The sequence below is a fragment of the Cnephaeus nilssonii genome (genome assembly GCF_951640355.1).
Source record: "Cnephaeus nilssonii genome assembly, chromosome: 9".
Classification (NCBI taxonomy): Eukaryota; Metazoa; Chordata; class Mammalia; order Chiroptera; family Vespertilionidae; genus Cnephaeus; species Cnephaeus nilssonii.
The window spans coordinates 79,436,411-79,459,975 of NC_137080.1; the positions used below are offsets into that span (position 1 = coordinate 79,436,411).

Genomic DNA, 23,565 nt, shown 5'->3' on the forward strand with positions numbered 1-23,565 from the left:
CATTTCTCTTCCCTCCCCTCAGGGGTGAGGGCTTTGAGTTCAAAGTGTGTGGGTTTATCTCCCAGTTCTGCATGCAAGTTCTTGGCATTTTATGATGAAATCTCAGATCCTGGGACTACTAGCTGTAAACTGGGCTACTGAGTAACATCATCTAATACCTAGATTCTTAGGAGTTTTAAATGAGCCCCAAAGAGGGTACAGTGCTTCACACCAGCTCCTTATAACGGCACTGTTACATGTGACTCACCTAGGGCAAAGGGATAGCCCTGAAAAGTTGCAGGTAAACTTACTTTTCTTTTTTTTTTTTAAATCTATTAATAAGTTTAATCCCTCTACATTCACCTTTATAGGTGATGCTTTAAAAGGATCTGGTTTTATTTTTCTCCATATAGTGAGCTAGTTTTTATAACACTATATGCTAGGTAACCTGCTCTTCCTCCTAAATAGATTTTTATGCACCTTGTTTGGTTTGTCTCTTCAAATTTCTATTCACTTCTCTAGGTCCATGTGTCTGCTCCTACAATAATATCACATTTTTGTCAACATAAGTTTGAAGTCTATCTTAATAATTAAATGTGGAAAGATACCCACGTTAATTCTTCTTATAAAAGGTTTGCTTCATTATTCATATGCTGATCAGAATTTTATTGGAATTATAAAGAATTGTTAAAGAATTATAAACAATTAGTTTAATTCAAATTGTTATCTTTATTATATCAACACCTACAAATTAGAAGCATGGAAAACTTCAATTTATGCAGATATTTTATGTCTTTTACTAGGGTTTTTATTTATTTATTTACTTATTTTATTTCAGATAGGAAGGGAGAGGGAGAGATAGAAACATCAACGATGAGAGAGAATCATTGATCGGCAGCCTCCTGCCCCCCCACTCCCCACGCCCCCCCCCCAGTGGGATCGAGCCTGAAACCAGGCATGCGCCCTTGACCAGAATCAAACTGCGGATCCTTCAGTCCACAGGCCGACACTCTATCCATTGAGCCAAACCAGCCAGGACTTTTTTTTTAGGGTTTTAAAGTTTTCCCCCAAAAGGATTTTTTTCTTGGTTATGTCATATATATACTTTATTGTTTTTGTTACAGTTATGGGTAGCATCTTTTTTAAAATTTTATTTTCTAGTTGAATGTTGTTGGTATATGGAAATGGTATTTTTGTAATGGTATAATTTCTTGATAGGTGACCATACTATTTGAGCATAATAATATTTATCTCTTCCCTTGCAAGACTAATGAATATATATATTTTCCTTTTGTTATGGTTTTTTTCAGAAACTCTCCGTTTCAATGTTGAACAATAACAGTGACATTAGTCATTTTTTTTCTTGTTCCCAATATTAAATGGAATGCTCCTCGTCTCTCCCATAACTAGAATATTTGCTGTAGATATCTATAATAATAAAAGCATAATATGCCAATTACCTTCCAGATGAAGCCGAGGCTGTGAGGGAAGCCCAGGTCCCGGGTGCCAGAGGGAAGCCTGGAAAGGAAGGCCTACTCTTGCACGAATTTCATGCATCGGGCCTCTAGTTTAGTATAATGTCATTACAAATTAATGATCTCTTCTGTTCTTCTTCTTTTTTTTTTTTTTAGCTATAACTAGGAATTAAATTTAGTAAGGTATTTTTGCTACATATTTTTTTTAGTCTATGCATTTTCTAATTTTGGTATAATTTTTATAAATATATGTTTTTATTAAGTTAATAAATATTGATATGTCATTTGAGAAAAGGATTTATTTTCAAGTGAGCCTTTGAAACATAGTGGTGGCCCTAACATCAATGTGAGGAAGGAGCAGTATATTAGTTTAATTGTATCATTTACATTTATGCTTCAGAAAGATACAGCTTGCTGTCTGTAGTCTGTAATTACATAGTAGTAAGCCCTCAACATTTGTAACTACACATCTTTGAAATGTCTCAATTTGGCTTTTCTCTAATCACACTTAAGAGAAATTACGAATCTCTTTAAAAAAGGAGAATTACAAACAGCAGAATGGAGAGAAACTTGGGAGCTTACACTTAGCAAAAACAATTCTTTTTAAGGAAATGATTTTAAAAGAATTAAAACGTGTGTCCCTCAGTAATTAGCAGAGGAAATGTGTAACTACACACATTTAGAAATTGTCTACATGCAAGTCCATGACAGGAAGAGGCAGTTATTTACCTAATTCTTTCTAATGTTTTTCTGTGGGACTCTCCTCCATGAAAACAAACTACACCGTATTCTATCAGCACCAGGGGAAGAGGAGGGGAGTGGAGCTAAACGCTTTAGTCTTCCAGCTGATGCTAAATCTTAATCACATTTACCTCATTCTTAATACTTACTTCCAGAGCCCTGTGTTAGTCTAGATTCTCCCCCATCCTTTTGCAAAAGCATTACAATTTGTCAGGGCAAAAAATATATATATAACTTTAGCCTCCACTTTTGCACACATGGGACAGTCCAAATAGCCCACGCTCTGGGTACTTGAATGATGGACTCCCCTAATGGTGAGCTAGGACCCTGAGGGCTGGCAGGAATCATATCTTGTTCACTTGATCATGGTCAGCAATATCTACCATGCTACCCTAGACAAAGTGAGTAAAACTTGATGAGTGTGTGTTAAAAGAAAGAACAATATCTGATTATCATTAACTTGTAAAAAAGTAAAAAGGAGAATCAGTTCTTCTCTGTTGCTCAAATTTTGCAAGAGGCTCACTGGAGGCCAGGGCCAGAGGGAGGGGTCTGCCTAAGGCCTAAGAGAGAGTCCTCTGGAGACTCCAAAACCTTCCGCAGCTCCACCACTGAGCAAGGACAGTTTAGCCACAAGGAATTTAGAATAATGTGTATTCTGCCTTTTCCAAACACATAATCTAATTATGGAAAAAAGGGCAAATGTACATGATGAAATTGAGATAAAGTAGATCCTGCACATAATCAGGAAAAATGGAATATAAGCAAAAGTTCAACCAGTAGGTTGAACTTTAAATGCTCCTATTCAGGGGCAAGATCAGTGTTTTTGGTGTTAGCCTGTGAGTTTCTTTGGAAAGAGAGAGTCTTTGAAATGTTCTCAAAAAATGTGGTTAGCGTCCAGGTTTGAAGATTAACATGATCAAAGGCATAAAGGGCATACGATCAAAGGAAGAGATAATGAAAGTGTAAATAGGGAGACTACGCTGACTAGTGTAATGGAATAAAGATTATCTAATGAATGATGCCCCAGGTTGGGTTCCCCAGGCAACGTGAAGAAAATCTGAGACACAAGTTTATTAAGAGATGTACTTGGGATTAATTCCCCAGGAAGGGAAGGGAAGGAAGGAAGATTGGACAGAGGTAAGAAATCAAGCTGGGATGTCGTCTCATTGGAGGATTCAGCCAATCAACTACTTTGGAGTGGTTCTGAAGCCAGGATAATGTTTCAGACTTGTCTCTAGTTGGACTGGGGAGGTCAGGCCTTTACACCCCATACCTGATAGACATAGGATGAGGGTAACCTGGGAAGGAAGCATGATCTTGGACCAGGTGGCTGTCTCCAGCAAACTCCATCCCTGAGATTTTTGCTGGCAACACTCCCACGTAAGGGAGCAAGCATCACAAATGATAATACAAGTAGTAATGTCTAGGACTTGTACTGTATGTATATGGTGATATTTAATGCTCTCAAATTCTTTAACATTATTTATAATTTTAAGCCCCAATGTCACTATGTTTTTATTTGACAAATGAAGATTGTAAATTTCATCTAGTTAAAGAGGAGCCGGTAAGAGAACGCCAGATGACAACAATAACAAAAACCCTGGCTTCCTAACACTCACATTGCTCTCGTTCCTTTATCACAATACAGGTGCCATTGTTCAGTTTTGCTCAATGGGGGACCAGGTATCTCTGAGAAATAAAAATTGCTATTTTTGACATTCAGTTTATGTGTTTGCTTTGCACAGAAATAAGTTCATTTTTCTTTCCAGGTTTTTCTTTTTTTTTGTCTTCAAATTTTCATTCTGTTCTTCACTCCTTCCTCTGTTCTACCTCAAAACTACAATATAAACAACATAAACCTTTTCTTATTGTTATGAGTAAAATTTTAATTGTATAGGAGAGCTTAAATTGAAAAAAAAAACATTATAGAAACACCTATATAATTTTTATGTGTTACAGAACCCTTATAGGAATAAGTTATCAATTTTGTGATTTCCATTTCAACACCCCCCCCTTTCCATTCTAGTTATTTAAAGGGCAAAAATACTTTATTAAAATGCCAACAAAGTCCTTCATTAGTTCAACAAAGTAACATAAATAAAAGTTATCATAATGGGTTATGTTTTTAACTTATAATGACATCCTAGGAAAATATTATTTGAGCTCTCAAAGTCTTAGGAGTTTTATTTTATATTTGAAGGTCAAGATTGTACTTAATTGTTAATATTGTTAATTTCAAAAATTTTTCTCAAACAGGTTGAGCAATCAACATTTATCAGCTGCCAAAATATTTATAGTAATGCATGACTATGTTTGCCGAGGCAAAATATTTATTTATTTTGAAACCTCAGCCCCCAAAATGTATAGTACAGTTCAGTGGGATATAGATATTGAGGTTAAAAGAAATCTTGGGTTCTGCCTCAGCTACACATTAGCAATGAGACTGTCAGGAGTTCACTTAATACCTCTATGCCTCTGGACGTCTCTTACTTGGACATCATAAGGCCTGACCTATTAGTTACACCAGGTTGCAAAATAAGTAACCAAGACAAAGACGAGGAATTTTCCAAGAGTTAATAGTCTCTTTGGCACAAAGATGTTTTCTTTTTCTAATTACTATAATTGTGGGAATATAGACTCATTATAGGAAATGAAGAAAAGAATGTCTTATCACATGAAGATAAACTCATTCTCTTGTATTTCTGTTTAATCTCATTTTTTCTTTGCCTAGCTTTGTGTCTGAGCATGACTTCTGTGGGAGAAGGGTTAGGGCTAATTCCCTTTTAATGTGTACAAATTTCGTGCACCAGACCACTAGTTCTCTAATAAAAGGATGTATTTTAATTTATTTAGATATTTTATCTCCTTGTTAGTGAGCATGTAATTAATTGTTTTACCCTTATGAATGTTAATGTGATAAAAATGTACACTAAAGTTTTTCCAGTATATATTATTTCTTTAGGAATTTGAATTGGTGAGGCAAAAGATGTGAACATATGAAGGGTATTAATACTAGTACAGGGTCAATAATCCCTTAAAAGTGATTTTTCTGATTTTAGTTCAAAGAAGAGTATTGCCTTTTTTTTGGAATTTAAGGCATTGTAATAAAGAGGAAGGTTTGAATGGGAATGGATGACAACACATGGAAAGAACTGAGGAGAATGGTAGAAAGTATTTTTTTTTAAATCACTATTTCTTAGTGGATTTACCTAGGGTTGGTTCTACAAATGGCAAATATATGAATCAGAAGAAAGAAATGGCACATGCCGAGGGGTAAATTGAAGAGATGTTAATAAGGGCATATTTAGTATAAAGAAAAGGAGGGTCAAGGAAACTAGCAAGGGCTAATGCAGTAGTATCCCCATAATAGTAACAGTTGGGAGCTATTATGACCCCTAAATGGGCAATGTGAAGAAGCCATTCCTAGACCTTGAAAAGAATTGCTACATAAACAACACCATGGAAGTCAGGTGGAACTGGGTGGTAGAACTTTAATATTTACAGGTGCACTACTTCAGTAAAGGGCATCTGTTTATTCTTTGTTGTCTCGATTAAAAGCTTGCTTCAGGGGCTGAATCCATTATCATTCTACTGGTTTCCTGTGACAGATCCTCTCTTGTTACATTACTAATGAATTTAGGATAAATTATATCATTACCTTGTTTCTTCTCCCCCCTTCCCCCATCACCGTGTTCCTCAGAAGTTCATGCACTAAAATTACAACTCAGGTACCTGTTGCCTTTGTTTTGTTTTACCAGCAATGGCGTTGTTCCCGGCGTTGCTGTTTCTGGCTGCTGTGTTGCTTCCATTCTTTCCTGCAAATGGACAGGTATGGTCGAGGTTGAAATATTTTCAGATCAGGCAACCCTGAAGAATTACAAGCGATTAGATTAATTTTCCAAAGTAAAAAGGGAGAGAGTGTCTGGGACATCACAAGGTATGGTAGCCCCTAAACACATGAAAGTATTGAACACAGGACATATGGGTAGTCAGAACTGAGATCTGCATAAATATAATGCATAGCAGACTTCAAAGACTTAATTAAAAAAGGGTAGTAAAATAATATCTCATTAATAATTTGAATATGGATTGCATGATGGAAGCATATATTTTGAATATGTTTCAAAAATATCTACACTAATAAAAGAGACTGTCACTTTGCAATGCCCACCAGGCAATCAGGAGTGAGTATGCAAATTAACCCAACAAAGATGGCAGCAGCCCTGCCCCCAGCCACTCTGGGCCTCTGGGCAGCACACATGCAGGCACGGAGCAGCTGGGCAGGACAGGACACCTGCTATAAGGGGGAGCGTGGGGGGCGGAGGGAGCTACAGGAGCGGTACTCCAGCTAGAGCAAAGACTGAAGGCTCTGGCTGGAGCAAAGGCCTGGGTCCCGGGTGCCAGAGGAAAACTGGTGCCAGCAGCCAGGGGAAGGAAGGCCTATTGCAACGGGCTTCTAGTATTATAAATATCAATTTAACCTTTTTTTTTTCTTTTGTAAAGTAGCCACCAAAAAATTAAAATGACCTTTGATGCTTTAATTATTTTTCTGTTGACAGCACTGGTCTATATCTTTAAAAGCTTATTAAACTCCTCTTATCTCAAGATCATTTTCTGATTTACTTTTATTTAATCTAGTTCAATATGATCCCCACAGAAAATTAACAATATATTTGCATAATCTCAAACTAGCAAAACTTCTTCTCATACATCACCACATTTAATTTTCATAGTTACTGCATAAGAATAAGTCTACCTTTTGTTTTAATTTAAGAAAAAGAAAATTTACTGGAAATATTAAGCATTTGGATTTTTCATAACTTTTACAATTAATTTGTGAAAGATAAGATGCTCTAATTATTTCTAATATGTTGTTTCACTTTAATAATTCCAAGAGAAGTATCAATTACCCTCTTTAATTGATGTGTAGTGCCCATATAAGAAATCTATTTCCTGATCAGAGAACCTCTGAATGTGAGGACCTTTGGTTCTGGCTGTCTGTTCACACACCCTTCTTTAGCATTGGGCAGACAAGATTAGCTAGGACCCCCAAGAAAGAGAATTCTGACACTGGGTCAGACCTCATTTGGCATTCAGAAATGCAGTCATTATTAATCAACTTTTCAATCTGAAGACAATATATTCATCACTCGGGGCTTCATTCAAGTCATTTACTGTCTTCTCAATTTCTTTCCTAAAGATTTTCTGTCATAGCCCTTTCTGATTCCCTATGACCTCTCTCATCCACATCCTAGTTTTCATTTATAAAATCATTAAAAAGGGCACTATCGTTAGATCGTTTGCATCACTAAATGTTTGCTGGTCTGATGCTCTAAATTCCCTCTGCCCAGGGCTTTGTGTGCCTTCTCAAGGTGCCTAGAAAACATTATTCACCTCTCAAAACCCCACTCCAGGCCATCTTTCGTGAAGCCTTTCCTAATCCCAATCAGGAAAAACTGATCCCGCCTTCCTCTATATCTAGTAGATCCCGCCTATCATTTTATTTATCACGTGGTATTATAATTATTTATGTCATATTGCCTATTCAATATAAATTCTTTAATGATAGATAGAAACAATATTTTATCCATTTTATTTTCAACACTTTCATATTTCTCATCACCTAATAAAACTTTTATTAATAGTTATTAAAAAAGAAACAAAGGCATGTACTTTTCAGTAGAATTTTTATTTACAAAACAAGATGGGGTAAGAAGTAGGAAATAATTACTTCTTCTTTCTCAGGCACCACATTCTGATATGCTTTGAAATAAAACAATTTTAAATAGGTTTTTGAGGGTTAATAGGATATATGCAGGGATGTTTTTTTACGCTTTGATTGGTCACTGATAATATTCATGTGCATCCTTTGCAACTTAGGAATCAGTGGCTGGGAATGTGCCGGATTTGTGGGTATGCTGACATTCAGTGTTGGTCCCTGTCCTTAGGAATATACATGCAGGTGGGAGAAATGGATGCATAAGAAGATAGTGGCAATAGAAATATGGTCAGACCTATGCTTCCATAGGTCTGGAGAACTTTGTCAGACCTATGCTTCCATAGTTTGGAGAACTTTGCAAAATCTCAGTACTTGTGGAAAGAGAGAATAACTTATTCCAGCATGTCAGGAAAAATCAATAAAGGGTTTTGTCTGTTTAGAATTATACTTCAAAATATTGCATATGCTCATATAACATCACACTCTTGTGCAAATTTAGGCCATCAAATTGTGTAAACTTTATGGAATAATTACACACCCTACTTGCCTCTATGCTTAGACCCCATCCCCCCACCCCCCACCCCCACCCACGCACAAAATTATACCAAAAATATAAGCATCTGGTTAATATCTTAATTATATTTTTGTTACTAAAATGAACAAAACCAGCAATAACCCATTAGTTGCATGGCTTTGCTCCCTCCAAATTGCCTTGCAGACTTGTTTAATACTATAAAACTATCTTTTGATTAATTCCATAAAAGCTGCTACATAACAGGTAAATCATTGACTAGAGTATTGAATGCACTTGGACTAGGCCTAAACATTCTTTCTTTGAATACAGGTAACATGTCGGGTCAAAGTTCCCCCTTCAAGTGTAGAGTCATCTGACCCTCCTCTTATCACTCCCTTGCTGCAGCCTGACTGTGAATGAGAATGTCTTAATGGTTCCCATCTTATAACTTTGTCATTATGCTATCACTCAGATGTCTAGACCAATCACATTGAGATGTCTCTTCATATTAGAAAGTGGTATTTGTGGCCTCAGAGGTGTTTTGAATTGTCATGACATGAATAACATCTGCACTCTCAAAATTTAACACTATTTCTTTTCTATTTAAAAATTATAGCTTTGGTTCAGATTCATTGGCAATGCTTAACAATTAATATCAGTTTGAACTGAATATTTTTGAAGTAATCTTTGTGCTCTTGAATTAATTTACTCATATGCAATTTTTCAAACTTTTAAAAACTAATTCTGATTTGGCTTTCCTTTAGAAGCCAGGTTTTGCTGCTATGTCAACCACTCGAAAAGAAGTGCAAAAAGAGATTGTAAAGAAACACAATGACTTAAGAAGATCAGTCTCTCCACCGGCCAGAAACATGCTGAAGATGGTAAGAGGTGGCCACATAGGAAAGTGGCTTGAGCCAGTTGTGATAATGACAGTCCCCTACTAAAAAAGGACCTCGAAGAACTTCGTGACTTAGGAAGTTCTGTCTCTGATATTTCATTAGAGCTTTTGTTATAGACAGGGCAGAAATACTTTTCCTCATTCCGTATACTATTTTTACTTAAAAATTGTGTATCATCCTGCCATTGTATGTTCTATTCACTAGAATAATGTGATCTGTCAGAATTGATTCACTATCATCTGCATTTCAGAGTTCTCCGTCTTTGTGAGTGAAATTTCTCTTCCCAGAGAAATTATATATTGTATGCATATATAAATTGCATACAATTTCAGGGGGCCCGGGGAACCCCTGAAACCCATTCTAGGAACCCTGGCCCTGAGGTTAGTGTGTGCCATCTGACCTTGATAAATTGCCGTTTAGACACTTCAATTGGCCTTTTGACCCAGTAAGTTCTCTGGTTATAGGCAGCTCTTCTGAGCAGCTCCTCTCCGTACAGTCAAACAACCTACAATCATCATTGACATCATCTTTGTTATTAATGTCCACTCCACCCATGTAGGTTTCACCTTGAACCCTAGACCTTTCCTCAGAGACATGTTGTTAGACAGGAAAATTTAAGTGTTTCTGACTTGAAGCTTAAAGGAACCCTCTTTCAGGAAGAGAGTCCACAACTATCTTACCACTGAAAAAAATGTTTTTAATTACTATGCATATTCTGAGGTCCCCTAGTACATAGGCAGGGCCTATGCAAGTGAGGGGTCCAAAACTTGACCTTCACTAATTCCATGGGACCAGGCAGAAATTCTTAATTGTACTTTATAATGGTTTAATAATTTGTTCATTTTATGGGGCTTTTTAAGTTGGCACAAATTCTTTTTTTCTTAATATATATTTTTATTGATTTCAGAGAGGAAGGGAGAGGGATAGAGATAGAAACATGAATGATGAGAGAGAATCATTGATCGGCTGCCTCCTGCATGCCCCACACTGGGGATCAAGCCTGCAACCTGGCATGTGCCCTGACCAGGAATCAAACCTGTGACCTCCTGGGTCAATGCTCAATCACTGAACCACCATGATGGCTGGGCAGCACAAATTCTTAATTGTACTTTATAATGGTTAAACAAACATGTTCATTTTACAGGGTTATTTAAGTTATGGAGGTAGAATTAAAACCAAATCTTTGGCCATCCAGTAAGGGGCCATTATGTTTTTCTGATCATTACCTCCTCCTAATCTATAATCAGAAAGGCATTTTCCCTTTAGGATCAACGCCATTTAGGGTAAATAACAGACCATTCTGGGCCTAGTGCCAGAAGCCAAATGTCTCAGAAACATATTAAGTGATGAAAAAAATCAAAACAAAAACACACACACAAACAAAAAGGAACCAGGAATGAAGTATGCCAGCTCAGTATTATAGGAAAATCATGTCAATACATATACATGTTTATCAATATTTAGGATAAGACCACTGCTAAAAGTCTTTAGCTATCCCTGCTGTGCTATCATCCATAGACAAACTATCTTAGAATTCACAGTTACTTGGGGGGGTAGCCATACTATCTCTGTTTCTTTGGGAGTAGAAAATGACACATTAAAAATGGTCTTTGATTGTAAGAATAATCAGAATATGCATGTACAGAAAAAGTTATAATGATGTGAATCAAGCTACCAATATCTTTATAAACATTATGCACTTTTGTGTTTTAAGTCATTAAGTGCCTATCTTCTTCTCCCCCTTTGTTTTAGCAATGGGACAGCAAGGCAGCAGCAAATGCCCAAAGGTGGGCAAACAAGTGTGTTCTCAAACACAGTCCCTCACAGGATCGAAAAGTTGGTATGTAAATCAAATATTTGTTGAGTAGGTGAGTAAGTAAGATAATAAGGGGCCATTTTTTTGATGTTGCTTTAAGAAACTTTTGTGGATAAATATTGCTTCTAATGCTGCCTTTTTCAAGTTAAAGTATCCCTGTGTGAGAGAAAGCTCAGAGAAGCCCCACCTTGTGCTTACTGTTCTATCTTTTATAAAAATTGTCTCACACAATGTCATATTTGTACCTCTTAACCATCTCATGAGTAAAGCAGGTCATATGTCATTTCTTTCTCTGTTTTAAAGAGTAAGGGACTCACTGTCAGCAGAAAAATAATTGCTAGCTAGTGTTACATATGGGAAATTCAAAGTTAGAATTTCAAACTTCTAACCCAGTGTCCTTTTTCATAGTATCGAGCCTGTTTGTGTTTAGAAAACTATTTATTTTTGAATTTATAAAATATGTTGAATTTTGTCAAATCGTTCTGATTTTTACTCAAAAATATTTACCATTAGCATCTTTTTCATTTTTGATGACAGTAAGTCAAATCTTTTGTGTGTTCTGGATGCTCTTACAAAGCATGCAATACTATATTAGACTTGAAAATAGCCTCAAAGACATGGCGTCTACATTAAAGAACCTAAAAACAATGAGATATCATATATATTGACAATTAAAAAAAATATTTACTTGAAGTAGCAACTGACAGATATAGGCAAGCCCAATTTGAAAAAAGTAAATAACTCACCTGTTTTGAAAGTAGGACTGTCATTGTTATTTTTGATTCTATAATTTAATGAAATTATTGCAAGGGATGACTTATAGTCAGAAAAAGATTGAAATAACTGGTTTTGAAGATCCCAATCTACTGTTAAAATTTCGGTTTCTTTCTTCCCTTAATAAGGAGCTATTCAAGAGTAGTTTACACTCCCTTTAAGTAGTATGTAGATATCACATTTCAAGCCATCCAAATGTAAATCTTAATTTCAAGGTTTGAAAAGTACATTGAAATGTTTGTGGCTGCAAAGCACTTTTATCCTAATTCTTTGAGGAGAAGTTGGCCTGTGACATGATGATTTACTGATTAAAGGGAGACCCATAAACTTTGAAAAGTGTCCCTCCTAATGTCATTTGCTTTATGCTTGGAACTCTTAAAGACTGAGAGTAAGATTGTTTTCAAAGTTTACACAAAATAACTACCCTAAACATTTATTAAAGTTGCTATATATGAAAAATTTCTGGTAAGTGTGGGTGAGAATAAGAGAAATACCATGAGTTGCTTTCTGCTTTCAGCAAGCTAACAATACACAGTTGAGAGCACATGAGGCATACACTCATGAAGAATTAAATCTGTAAATGAATGACTCTAGGGGGAGTAGATATTAAAGAAGGAAGACTACCCCATCTACTCAAAATTTTGCATGTTGAGACCAGCCTCAATGTGTTTGGCATATTTGGTTTCATTTAGGCTTATAGCTGATAAGGAACTCTCTATGTATTAATGAACAGTCAGCAACTATGGGCACTTGTTTGAAGGTCAGTGACTCGATTGATAGAGATGATAGATAGATAGATAGATAGATAGATAGATAGATAGATAGATAATAGAGAGATGATAGATCTCTCTCTCTCTCTCTCTCTCTCTCTCTCTCTCTCTCTTGATACCAACCATTGCATGCTTTATTGCTTTCCCCATGAATGATCTATTTTTTTCTTAGGTAAAAGGAACTGTGGTGAGAATCTCTTTATGTCAAGTAAGCCAACTTCTTGGTCACAAGCAATCCAAAACTGGTTCAATGAGGGAAATGATTTTATCTATGGTATGGGACCAAAACAAAAGGATATAATGGTTGGACATTATACCCAGGTAAGGAAAAAAAATGAAAAAAAAAACACATAAAACTTTGCCATAAATGCCCTAAAGAGAAATCTTCTCCAAATTTTGACTGATTCCAAGGTTGAATCTGGGGGAAGATCTCCAGTAGGTAAAGAATAGTCTTCACATTTTGTGGGCATTTCAGCTGTGAGCATCACTTGTCAAAAGCACGCAGGCTCTTAATAGGAAAACTTACTCTGTATTTTCTGAGTAGTTTAAATGAATAAAGCAGTGAATATGCATGTAAATGTAATAGTTTTAAAGGTTTTTACTTTAATGCAATAATTAAAATATTTCCATAAGGTATACAAAATTGTGTGTCAGTAACATTCTTTTCAGTTTTTTATTTCCTATTATTATTATTATTTTTTTAATATTTCCTTCTCTAATGTACTCTCATATTTGCACTTATGGGCATGTAGGTTGTTTGGTACTCGTCTCACCTTGTTGGATGTGGAGTTGCCTTTTGTCCCAAAGAACGAACTCTAAAATACTATTATGTTTGCCAATATTGTCCCAGGTAAGTATATGCTTTCAAATTTGCTGTCAATGATGGCATCGGCAATTTAATATTTTAAAAATATCATGTAATAGACAACTCAGACTATAAAAGCATATTTTAGTGGAGAGATAAATCTTTAGAAATATGTTCTAAATTTGAGACACAATCAACTTCTCAGAAAGAAGACCTATTTCTCATATTTGAGTCTAATATTCTAAAGCTGTCTTCCATCATGATTAAAATGATTTGTCTTCCCTCTCAACTGCTTTTCCGGAGGCTCAGCATTACTACATGGGTATATGTTGTGAGTAGTTCTCTAGACTTGGTACTGTCAGTTTTATATTAAATTCACATCTGGAAAGTGAAAGCTGGATGGTAAGGCCAGGGGTGAAGGTGAAATATCAAATGGTAATGACTTTCTAGTGATTCCAGCCCTTTGTACTCAAATATTCCTACTCCTGCTCATCTAAAAATACCTGTAGTATACCATTAAGAACTGATTAAATCTTGGGCCTCAAAGGGTTTTCAGGAATTTCCTGATATCTTTCAAATTGTCAAGAAACAGTAATATCTTAAGTATTCACTTCTTAGAATTTAACACAAAAATCTCTGAAAGAACCATCCATTAAAATATTTTTTAATAGCTCTGGCCCATGTGCTGAGTGGTTAGAATGTCTGAACACACATTAAAATATACTCTCAAAACTTTAGACCTATTTATTCCATTTTATTTGCTTGGACTGTGAGATTATGGTCAAGGAATTGAGTGTATGTGTAAATTATTATCTTACTTTGCATTGTTATCTGAGTATAAATCAGCAATATTCGTTTTTCAGATGACATGATGAAAAACGTTGAGTAAATACTCAGATATATAAGGTGATCGCTGCTACCCTTGGAGCATAAACTAAACTGAAAAATGTTGTCTTTCAAATTTCAGTGGTAATATTGTTGGCAGAAGTCTTACTCCCTACCTAAAAGGAACACCTTGTGCCAGCTGTCCTAATCACTGTGACAAAGGATTATGCAGTAAGTCTGAAGTCATTAATTTATCAGTATAATTAAATAACCTGATACGTATTTTTAAAAATTCAGAAATCTTCTGAATGGAGCCAACTTAAGCAATGCCTTCATGCAGGAGAGAACAATAAAATTACTCAACAGAGTGTGTTTAAATGAACATTTTTTTAAAATATATTTTATTGATTTTTTACAGAGAGGAAGGTAGAGGGATAGAGAGCTAGAAACATCGATGAGAGAGAAACATCGATCAGCTGCCTCTTGCACACCCCCCACTGGGGATGTGCCCGCAACCAAGGTACATGCCCTTGACCGGAATCGAACCTGGGACCCTTGAGTCTGAAGGTCGACGCTCTATCCACTGAGCCAAACCGGTTTTGGCTAAATGAACATCTTAAACCATTCAGTATATATGTACTTTTTTCAATGAAAGCCTGTTATTTCATGTAATCTAAAGAAACATCTACCAATGGTGTATATTTGTGACTATGTTGAACCAATTACATATTGGCGTGTATGAAATGTTTCTGTGAAAATAATTTATTGTAATTAAATATGAATTTTCTTTTCGTTAAGTTAATGCTATTATAGAAAAGGTGGCATTTTAAATAGAAAATATATACAAATATAAAGGTGTGAGACCACAGAATATAGCTCAGTCTAGACAGGCACACCAAATATAGTCCCTTATATACCAAAGTATTAATCATACTAAATTTCTCATTTTCCTCATAGCATAGATGGTATCATCAAGTTTAATTTAATAATCATTTGCACTTTTGTTTTGTTAGTAAGTTTTATGTATTTTAAAAATGTCTATCAAATTGGCATATGGTATTATTTGCTAACAGAAGCCTCAAAACTATTTTAGCAAAAAGGATCAAAATTGATGTCATGTAATATCTCATTTCCAGTGTTGTTATGAATGGAGGTAAAGAGGATTTTAGTTGGATGTATTATTAGAATTATTATGAGCAATACAGTTGACTTATTTTTACCTCTCAAATGCATTCAACTGACTAAATTGTAGCATTCCTTCTGAGTGAATGATATAGCCATAATTCAGAATACTTATGATATAAAAGCTATAAAAACTAAAGAAGAAAATACTTATACCTCTGCTATATACTATTGGTTAAGGAGTTTGGAACTTATCCTGTTAGTATTGAATAACCAACTGAAAGACTTTAGGCAGAAGAGTAATGAGAACAGAACTGTGTTTCATAAAGAGCTCCTGGCAGTAGTATGAAGAAACAATTGAGTAGAAGCCATCTGACAGACTACTGTATCGGGCAAAATGAATGAAGAGAAATGGGCAGGTTATGAGAGACAAGGAGAAGTAGAATAGCCAGTGTTTATTACCTGTGCTTGTTAAGCGTTGATAAAAAGTAGAAGGGGATGAGTGCAGGTAGATTCCTAGTTCCTGGTTTGAATTATTTAGTAGTGGGACCGCCATTCCTCTGAGATTGGGTGAAATGATTTGGGAGTTGGGGAAAGATACCAAAGAAATGCCAAACTTGTAGGTAGGATGATGAATTTAGTTTGAGATTTGTGGCCACTGAGGGACATCCAAGTGGAAATGTCTAATAATAATAGTAAAATTCTATTTTCGTATGTTTTACTTTCACATCTCATAACAACTTCTTACTCCCGAAAGAAAGGCTGGTGGCATTAAGTTTAGTGGCATCAGTGTCTAATATAATTTTCTGCTATGATGGAAATGTTCAATATTTGCACTGTCCTGTGAAGTAGTCCCTAGACACATGGGCTATTGAGCACTTACACTGTAACTAGTATCACCGAGAACCTGAAATTTCAAAGTTATTTAATTAAAATTAAAATTTAAACAACCACTTGGCTAGTGGCTATACTTTTGGATAGTGCAGTTTCATAAAGATTTATTTAAATTCATTTCACCCTGTTTTCTGAGGGAGGAAAGCATCATTCACTGAGTAAGGCATCATTTTGTGTGTTTGTTTGTTTTTAATTAAAACAAACAAACACACAAAATGATGCCTTACTCAGTGAATGATGCTTTAAATTAAAAAAACAAACAAACACACAAAATGATGCCTTACTCAGTGAATTTAAGTAAGGGGTCTTAAGTCCCTCGAGATAGGGCATAATGCATGATGCCAACTTGTTCGTACTAGTCCCTCCTCCTCACTCACATGGAATTTATTGTTTGCCTTACTGCTGTGGAGGAAAATGATAATGAAGTGACTAATTGTTTTTGTTTTTGTTCCAGCCAATACCTGCGACTATATCGATGCTTATTCTAACTGTAAAGATCTGAAGAGCCAAATGGGCTGTGAAAATGATTTTGTCAAGAAGAATTGCCAGGCTGCCTGCAATTGTTCAAAAAAAATTTATTAAATGCCCAATACAGACTGATCATGGCTAAGTGGAAGGGAGCCACATCTACTTACACTTGACATTTATTAGCAAAGAAATCATATACATGTTAACTATAAATTTGATTCCAAATAGTAATATCTTTTTCTCCTGGGTCTTCTTTTTACTTTACAGAAATGTCTCTCATCCAAAGAAGGGTTCACATGTGTGGTCCTTAATCCCTCCTCTGCCATTCACCCTTCTTCTCACTCATCTAGCTTCCATCCTTATAATTAAATTAATTTTTTTTCTTCCTAAGGAGACCCCAACCTTCATTTTGCCAAAAGCAATGAAGACTTCTGATTCTTCATCTGCATAAATTGTACAGTAGAATATGACCACACCTTCTTTCTTAAACCTCTCTTCTCTTAGACATATCTTCCTTAAAGAAGAACTTAATATAATATACAGAAATACTCTTTCCTCCAGGAAGTAGAAGTTAGTTTCCTCTCTTTTGAGTCTGGGCTGAACTTAGTGACTCATTTCCAAAGAGTCAAGTGTGGGAAGGGAACAATAATAATTTCACAGTAGAGAAATCTGGCAAATGCCACCTTAACTAAGTAATCACAGTTAGCATCATCTGTAATAAGTGGACTCATGTACCCTTCATCTGATGTGATTAGAAAGGTATTTCACTTCTGCGGCATTGTTTCTAAAAACTTGTAACCCAAATCTCACCATGAGATCACACATGAGGCAAATTTAAATGGAGGGACATTCTACAAAACACCACTGATCTTGACGCCTCCAAACTGTTAAAATCATGAGCAATAAAGAAGTTCAGAGAAACCATTACAGACCAGACTGACTAAACAAACACAAGAACTAAATACAACGTGATATTTTGGATTGGATCCTGGAACAGAAAAAGACCATTAAGGAGAAAATTGGTGAAATCTGAATAGACTCTGTAGTGTTTTTAATAGTAATGATGATTTCTTAGTGTTTCCAAATGTACCAGGATAATGTAAAATGATAACATTACAGGGAATTGAAACTGGATTCAGAGTATGTGGAAATTCTCTGTAATATTTTAGCAAAATTTCTGTAAATCTAAAAAGACTCCAAAATAGCCCCAGATTGTGTTGCTCAGGGATAGAGTGTTGGCCTGCACACCAAAGGATTTCAGGTTCTATTCTGATTAAGGGCATTTACATGGGTTGCAGATTTGATCCCTAGCCTGTGTGGGAAGCAACCAATCTCTCTCTCTCTCTCTCTCTCTCTCTCTCTCTCTCTCTCTCTTCTCTCTTCCTACCCTCCCTCCCTTCCACTCACTCTAAAAATCAATAGGAAAATATATCCTTGGATGACGATTAACAAAAAAATAATAATAATAAAATAAAATACAAAGACTTCAAAATAAAAAATGCATTGTAAAAGAAAAAAAGAAAATATATTTTTCTTGGCTCCATACTTGTTCTCTAGATTATCTGGTTATTCTTTCTCAGACTCCCCTTCTCCTCACTACCACCCAATTTGTAGTCCTCACTTCCACTGCTAAATGTTTGATTTTGTCTTTTTCAAGAACTTTCAGATACTACCAATGATTGGATTGTCAAATCAAATTCAGCTGCTTATCCAGTGTCTAGGATCCCTAATCATTTCAAGGACATTAGTCATGAGGCAAAGGCAAAACAGGGATAGGTCCAAGACCGCCAGTGTAGCTCCCAGATGGTGCTTCTGCAACACATTTCCTAATCTCAACAGTGATAGACTTCCTAATATGTCTACTTTCAAAACCTCCCCATAGAGCTCTCAAGTACTGAAGATAATATTTACGCTCAAATTGATTAGCAAGAAGGTAAATAATTTTTCTCTACTTTGCTATCTATTTTCACTTTATTTCATTCTCATTTATTTTTTATGCTCCAAATTGAATGATCTTATCAAATTCTCTCAAGTTTCTCAAGATTCTTCTTAGCTCAGGGCATTTGTGTTTGCTATTAGCACTTATGGAAGATTCATCCCTCAATTATTTGCTAGACTAGTTCCTTCATATTGAATGTCATTGCATCCAAGGCATTCCTTTGACTAAATAATCTGAAGAATGTCCCCTCATAGCTCCCTATACTTCCTTTCATAATAATCATTACAATGTATAATAATTCATTCCTGCATTCAACAAATATTTATTGGAGATAATTATGACTCAGCTATTTATTTACTTCCTTTGAAAATAGTGATTAACAGAACAGACCAAGTTCAGAACTTCATGGAGTTCACACTACAATAGGGCAGAAAGAAAACAATGTATTTGCAAATAAATCCTAATATAATATAGGAAGTGATAAGTGTTACAAACTAAAATGAGCAAAAGAATGAAGAATAATGAGGACAGGCTGGGAGGGGAAAATGTTAATTTAAATAAGATAGGTAAATACTCTCTGAGGTAATGACAATGGATTACAGCCACAATAGAAGTGAGAAAACACCAATAACAATGAATAATCAAGAAACTCTCAGGCAAAGAGAATAGTGAGCACAAAGTTGTTTAGATAGTGATAAACTTGGTATATTTAAGGAAAGGCAAGAAGGCCAGAATGGCTGAAGCACAGTGAGCAAGGTAAAGATAATTTTAAAGAGCCCAAGCTGGTTTTGCTCAATGGATAGACCGTCGGCTTGTGGACTGAAGGGTCCCAGGTTCAATTCCGGTCAAGGACGCATGCCTGGGTTGTGGGCTTGATCCCCAGTAGGGGGCATGCAGGAGGCAGCCAATCAATGATTCTCTCATCATTGATGTTTCTACCTCTCTATCTCTCTCCCTTCTTCTCTGAAATCAATAAAAATATATCCTATCTAATAAAAGGGTAATATGCAGATTGACCGTACCTCCGCTACACCCACAAGCCATGCCCACAAACCACGCCCACCAGCCAATCAGGAGTGAATATGCAAATAAACCCAACCAAGATGGCTACAGCCACAGAGAGCAGGAGGGAGGCTTGGGTTTTCCAGGTGATGGAGGAAGCCAAGCTTTCCGCCTGCCTTTGCCGGCCTAGGCCTCCACTCAATGCTACAAAGTTTCAATTATAGAAGGTAAATAAATCCAAACAGAAATGGCGGCAGCCACGGAGCTGGAAGAGCAGGGGCCTAGGGTTGCCCCCGGCAGTGGAGGAAGCCAAGCTTCTGAAACCCTGGCCTGCCTTGGCCTCCACTCCAGCTACAAAGTTTCAATTATAGAAGATACATAAATCCCAACAGAAATGGCTGCTGCCACGGAGCAAACAGGAGTCTTGGCTCCACTCCAGGCTACAAAGTTTCAATTGTTGAAGATAAATATATCCTAGATACCAGGGCCTCCACTTGGGTCACCGGGGGGCGTGGCCAGCCTGCAAATCACCACAGGCCCCTCGCCCAGGCCGCCCCACACCCTAAGGGAACCCCCTCCCTGATCTGGGACACCCTTCAGGGCAAACCAGCTGGCTCCCACCCATGCACCGGGCCTCTATCCTATCTAATAAAAGAGTAATATGCAGATTGACCATCACTCCAACACACAAGATGGCTGCCCCCATGTGGTCAAAGATCCTGCCCCCATGTGGACACAAGATGGCTACCACAAGATGGCCAGCAGGGGAGGGCAGTTGGGAGAGACCAGGCCTGCAAGGGAGGGCAGTTGGAGGTGGCGATCAAGCCTGCAGGGGAGGGCAGTTAGGGGTGACCAGGCCTGCAGAGGAGGGAAGTTGGGGGTGACCAGGCCTGCAGGGAAGGGAAGTTTGGGGGGACCCAGGCCTGCAGGGTAGAGCAGTTGGGGGGGACCAGGCCTGCAAGGGAGGGCAGTTGTAGGCGGCAATCAAGCCTGCAAGGGAGGGCAGTTAGGGGTGACCAGGCCTGCAGGGGAGGGCAGTTAGGGGCAAACAGCCTGGCAGGGGAGCAGTTAGGCATCAATCAGGCTGGCAGGGGAGGGGTTAGGGGCAATCAGGAAGGTAGGCAGATGAGCAGTTGGGAGCCAGCAGTCCTGGATTGTGAGAGGGATCCCAGATTGGAGAGCGTGCAGGCTGGGCTGAGGGACACCCCCCCCCTTCGTGCACAAATTTTGTGCACCAGGCCTCTAGTTTAAAATAAAGGAGTAAACAAATGAACAAACAAATAAATAAAAAGGGGTCAAAGAGTTAGGCACAAACTTAGTCACAAACTTACCTGCCCTAAGAACTGATATTATTATAAGTAAACAATGCGATATAAATTTTAAGAGGACAAAATGAAGCAAAAACTGGAAAACAAGGTATTTCTCAACTCAAGCTAGTATTACCATTTTCCAAAGCCAAAGACATCACAAGAAAACTACAGTCTATTATCCCTCATGGGCATACATGCAACCTATAAAAAGGATCATACACCATGGCAAAGTAAGGTTGTCCAATTATAAAAGGTTGTTTTGACATTCAAAATCAATTAATGTGATATACCATATTAATAAAATAAAGACACCATCATCACAAATGATGTAAAAAAAATGCAGCGCCTTTCATAAAAATTACTTTCAGAAAACTAGAAATAGAAGTAACTTTCTCATCTTAATAAGGAACATGTAACAAAATCCTCCAGCTGACGTTACACTTAGTGATTGACTGAGTGCTTGCTCTCTATATGACTCTGTGGGTGAGTACATCATTGTAATGCTTTTCAATCTAGAATCCACTATCAGGAATAAGGTGAGGATGTCAGTTTGCACCGCTTTGCTCACATTTTAAGCTTACAGCCAATGCAATAAAATAAAGAAAATAAGTTAAAGGCATATAGATTAGAAAGGTAGAAATGTCTTTATTTGCAGATTAAAATGACCTTTCTTGATGTTTCTACCTCTAATAGAACTCATAAGCTAATACAACTAATCAGCAAGTTTAGCAATGTCATGAGATTACAAGGTGGAACAGGGAGCATCTTACAAGTAAAGCAACAGGGTAAGAAATACAGCAGGCTTCTCATCAGAATCCATGCAAGAACCCAGTTCTCCCAACTCTCAGGCATCTAGGACACTGCTCCTTTCAGCTCAGCACACTGCCAGCATCTGATTTTGCTTGAGTATTTAGAGGTACCTACACTGCTCCCCTCAATAATGAAGATGTACTTTCCATGTGCTCACCAACACGTGTAGACACTCCCCTAAAAGGTTTCTTTATTCTAGATTTGCCCTCCATATCAAACTCATCAACACTGCTTTTTTAATTTTTTTAAACTCTTCACATCCCCACCTTTTGTTCTATTTCTACTGCCACCACACTCATATATTTTCCATCACCAATCTCTCAGCTCTGCAAATCACCCTGCATAGTGCAATCAGGTAGCTTTCATGAAATAATATTTGATCATGTAATTTCCCTTCTCTAAACATCAGTAAAATTACTTCCCCATGTTATACAAGGAGGCAAATCTCCTTAGACTTCTCTACAAAGCTTCCCCAACATTTTCTACAGCCTAACATTCTGACCTACATATGCCTTTTTGATACACTGATTTGTTTGCTTCTGCTCTTCATACCAGATATACAAAACTTGTTTTCCTTTCTGATCAAATCAGATACATTTTTCAGAGAGGTTCAAATGAAACTCTACCATCTAGTTTTTACCCAGATAATACCAACTCACACAACTCCTAATTGCTGCATATATCCCTGTTTCAACCTGGTAATGTTCATACGTATTTATCTTTCCCACAGCACTATACACCTTAAAGAAAAGAGATGACATGTCCTTTTCTCTGAATTCTCTAAGAATCTAAGCCAGGCTAATATTAAGTCACTGAACTAATATTTACAAACTGCCACCTATCTAAACAGTATTGTGCTAAGCTTTGGAGTTATACCAATAATCAAGAGAGACATAGTCAATTTCCCCAATACAGGGGTTGGGAAAAAGTAGGTTTATAGTTATGAGTACATGAAAGTTGGTTCTTGTATTATTACTTATTAATTACTAGTAGCCCAGTGCACGAAATTCGTGCACGGCAGGGGGTTGTCCCTCAGCCCAGCCTGTACCCTCTCCAATCTGGAACTCCTGGAGGAATGTCCAACTGCCCGTTTAGGCCCGATCCTGGTGGGATTGGGCCTAAACTGGCAGTCGGACATCCCTCTCACAATCCAGGACTGCTGGCTCCCAACTGCTTGCCTGCCTGACTTCCTGATTGCCCCTAACCACTTCTGCCTGCCAGCCTGATCACCCCCTAACCACTCCGCTGCCAGCCTGGTTGATGCTTAACTGCTCCCCTGCCAGCCTGTTTGCCCCCAACTTCCCTCCTCTGCCAGCCTGGTCACCCCTAACTGCCCTCTCCTGCAGGGTTGATCACCTCCAACTGCCCTCCCTTGCAGGCCTGGTCCCTCTCAACTGCCCTTCCTTGCAGGCCTGGTCCCTCACAACTGCCCTCCCTTGCAGGCCGGGTGCCTCCCAACTGCCCTCTCCTGCTGGCCATCTTGTGGTGGCCATCTTGTGTCCACATGGGGGCAGGATCTTTGACCACATGGGGGCAGCTATATTGTGTGTTGCAGTGATGATCAATCTGTATATTAATCTTTTATTAGATAGGATAGAGGCCTGGTGCACGGGTGGGGGCCAGCTGGTTTGCCCTGAAGGGTGTCCCGGATCAGGGTGGGGTTCCCTTGGGGCATGGGGCAGCCTGAGCGAGGGGCCTGTGGT

The 23,565-nt window shown here is 37.5% G+C and overlaps 1 protein-coding gene across 1 annotated transcript; it reads left to right on the forward strand.

Annotated features, from left to right (window-relative positions):
* Positions 1 to 5,955: 5,955 nt before the first annotated feature.
* Positions 5,956 to 16,915, forward strand: LOC307105620 (cysteine-rich secretory protein 3-like; the record flags this gene model as incomplete). The annotated part of the gene is made up of 7 exons (XM_079781477.1): positions 5,956 to 6,024; positions 9,193 to 9,309; positions 11,080 to 11,167; positions 12,860 to 13,008; positions 13,440 to 13,537; positions 14,460 to 14,548; positions 16,788 to 16,915. The coding sequence occupies 7 exons, from the start codon at positions 5,956 to 5,958 to the stop codon at positions 16,913 to 16,915; spliced, it is 738 nt and encodes a 245-aa protein (XP_079637603.1).
* Positions 16,916 to 23,565: the final 6,650 nt, after the last annotated feature.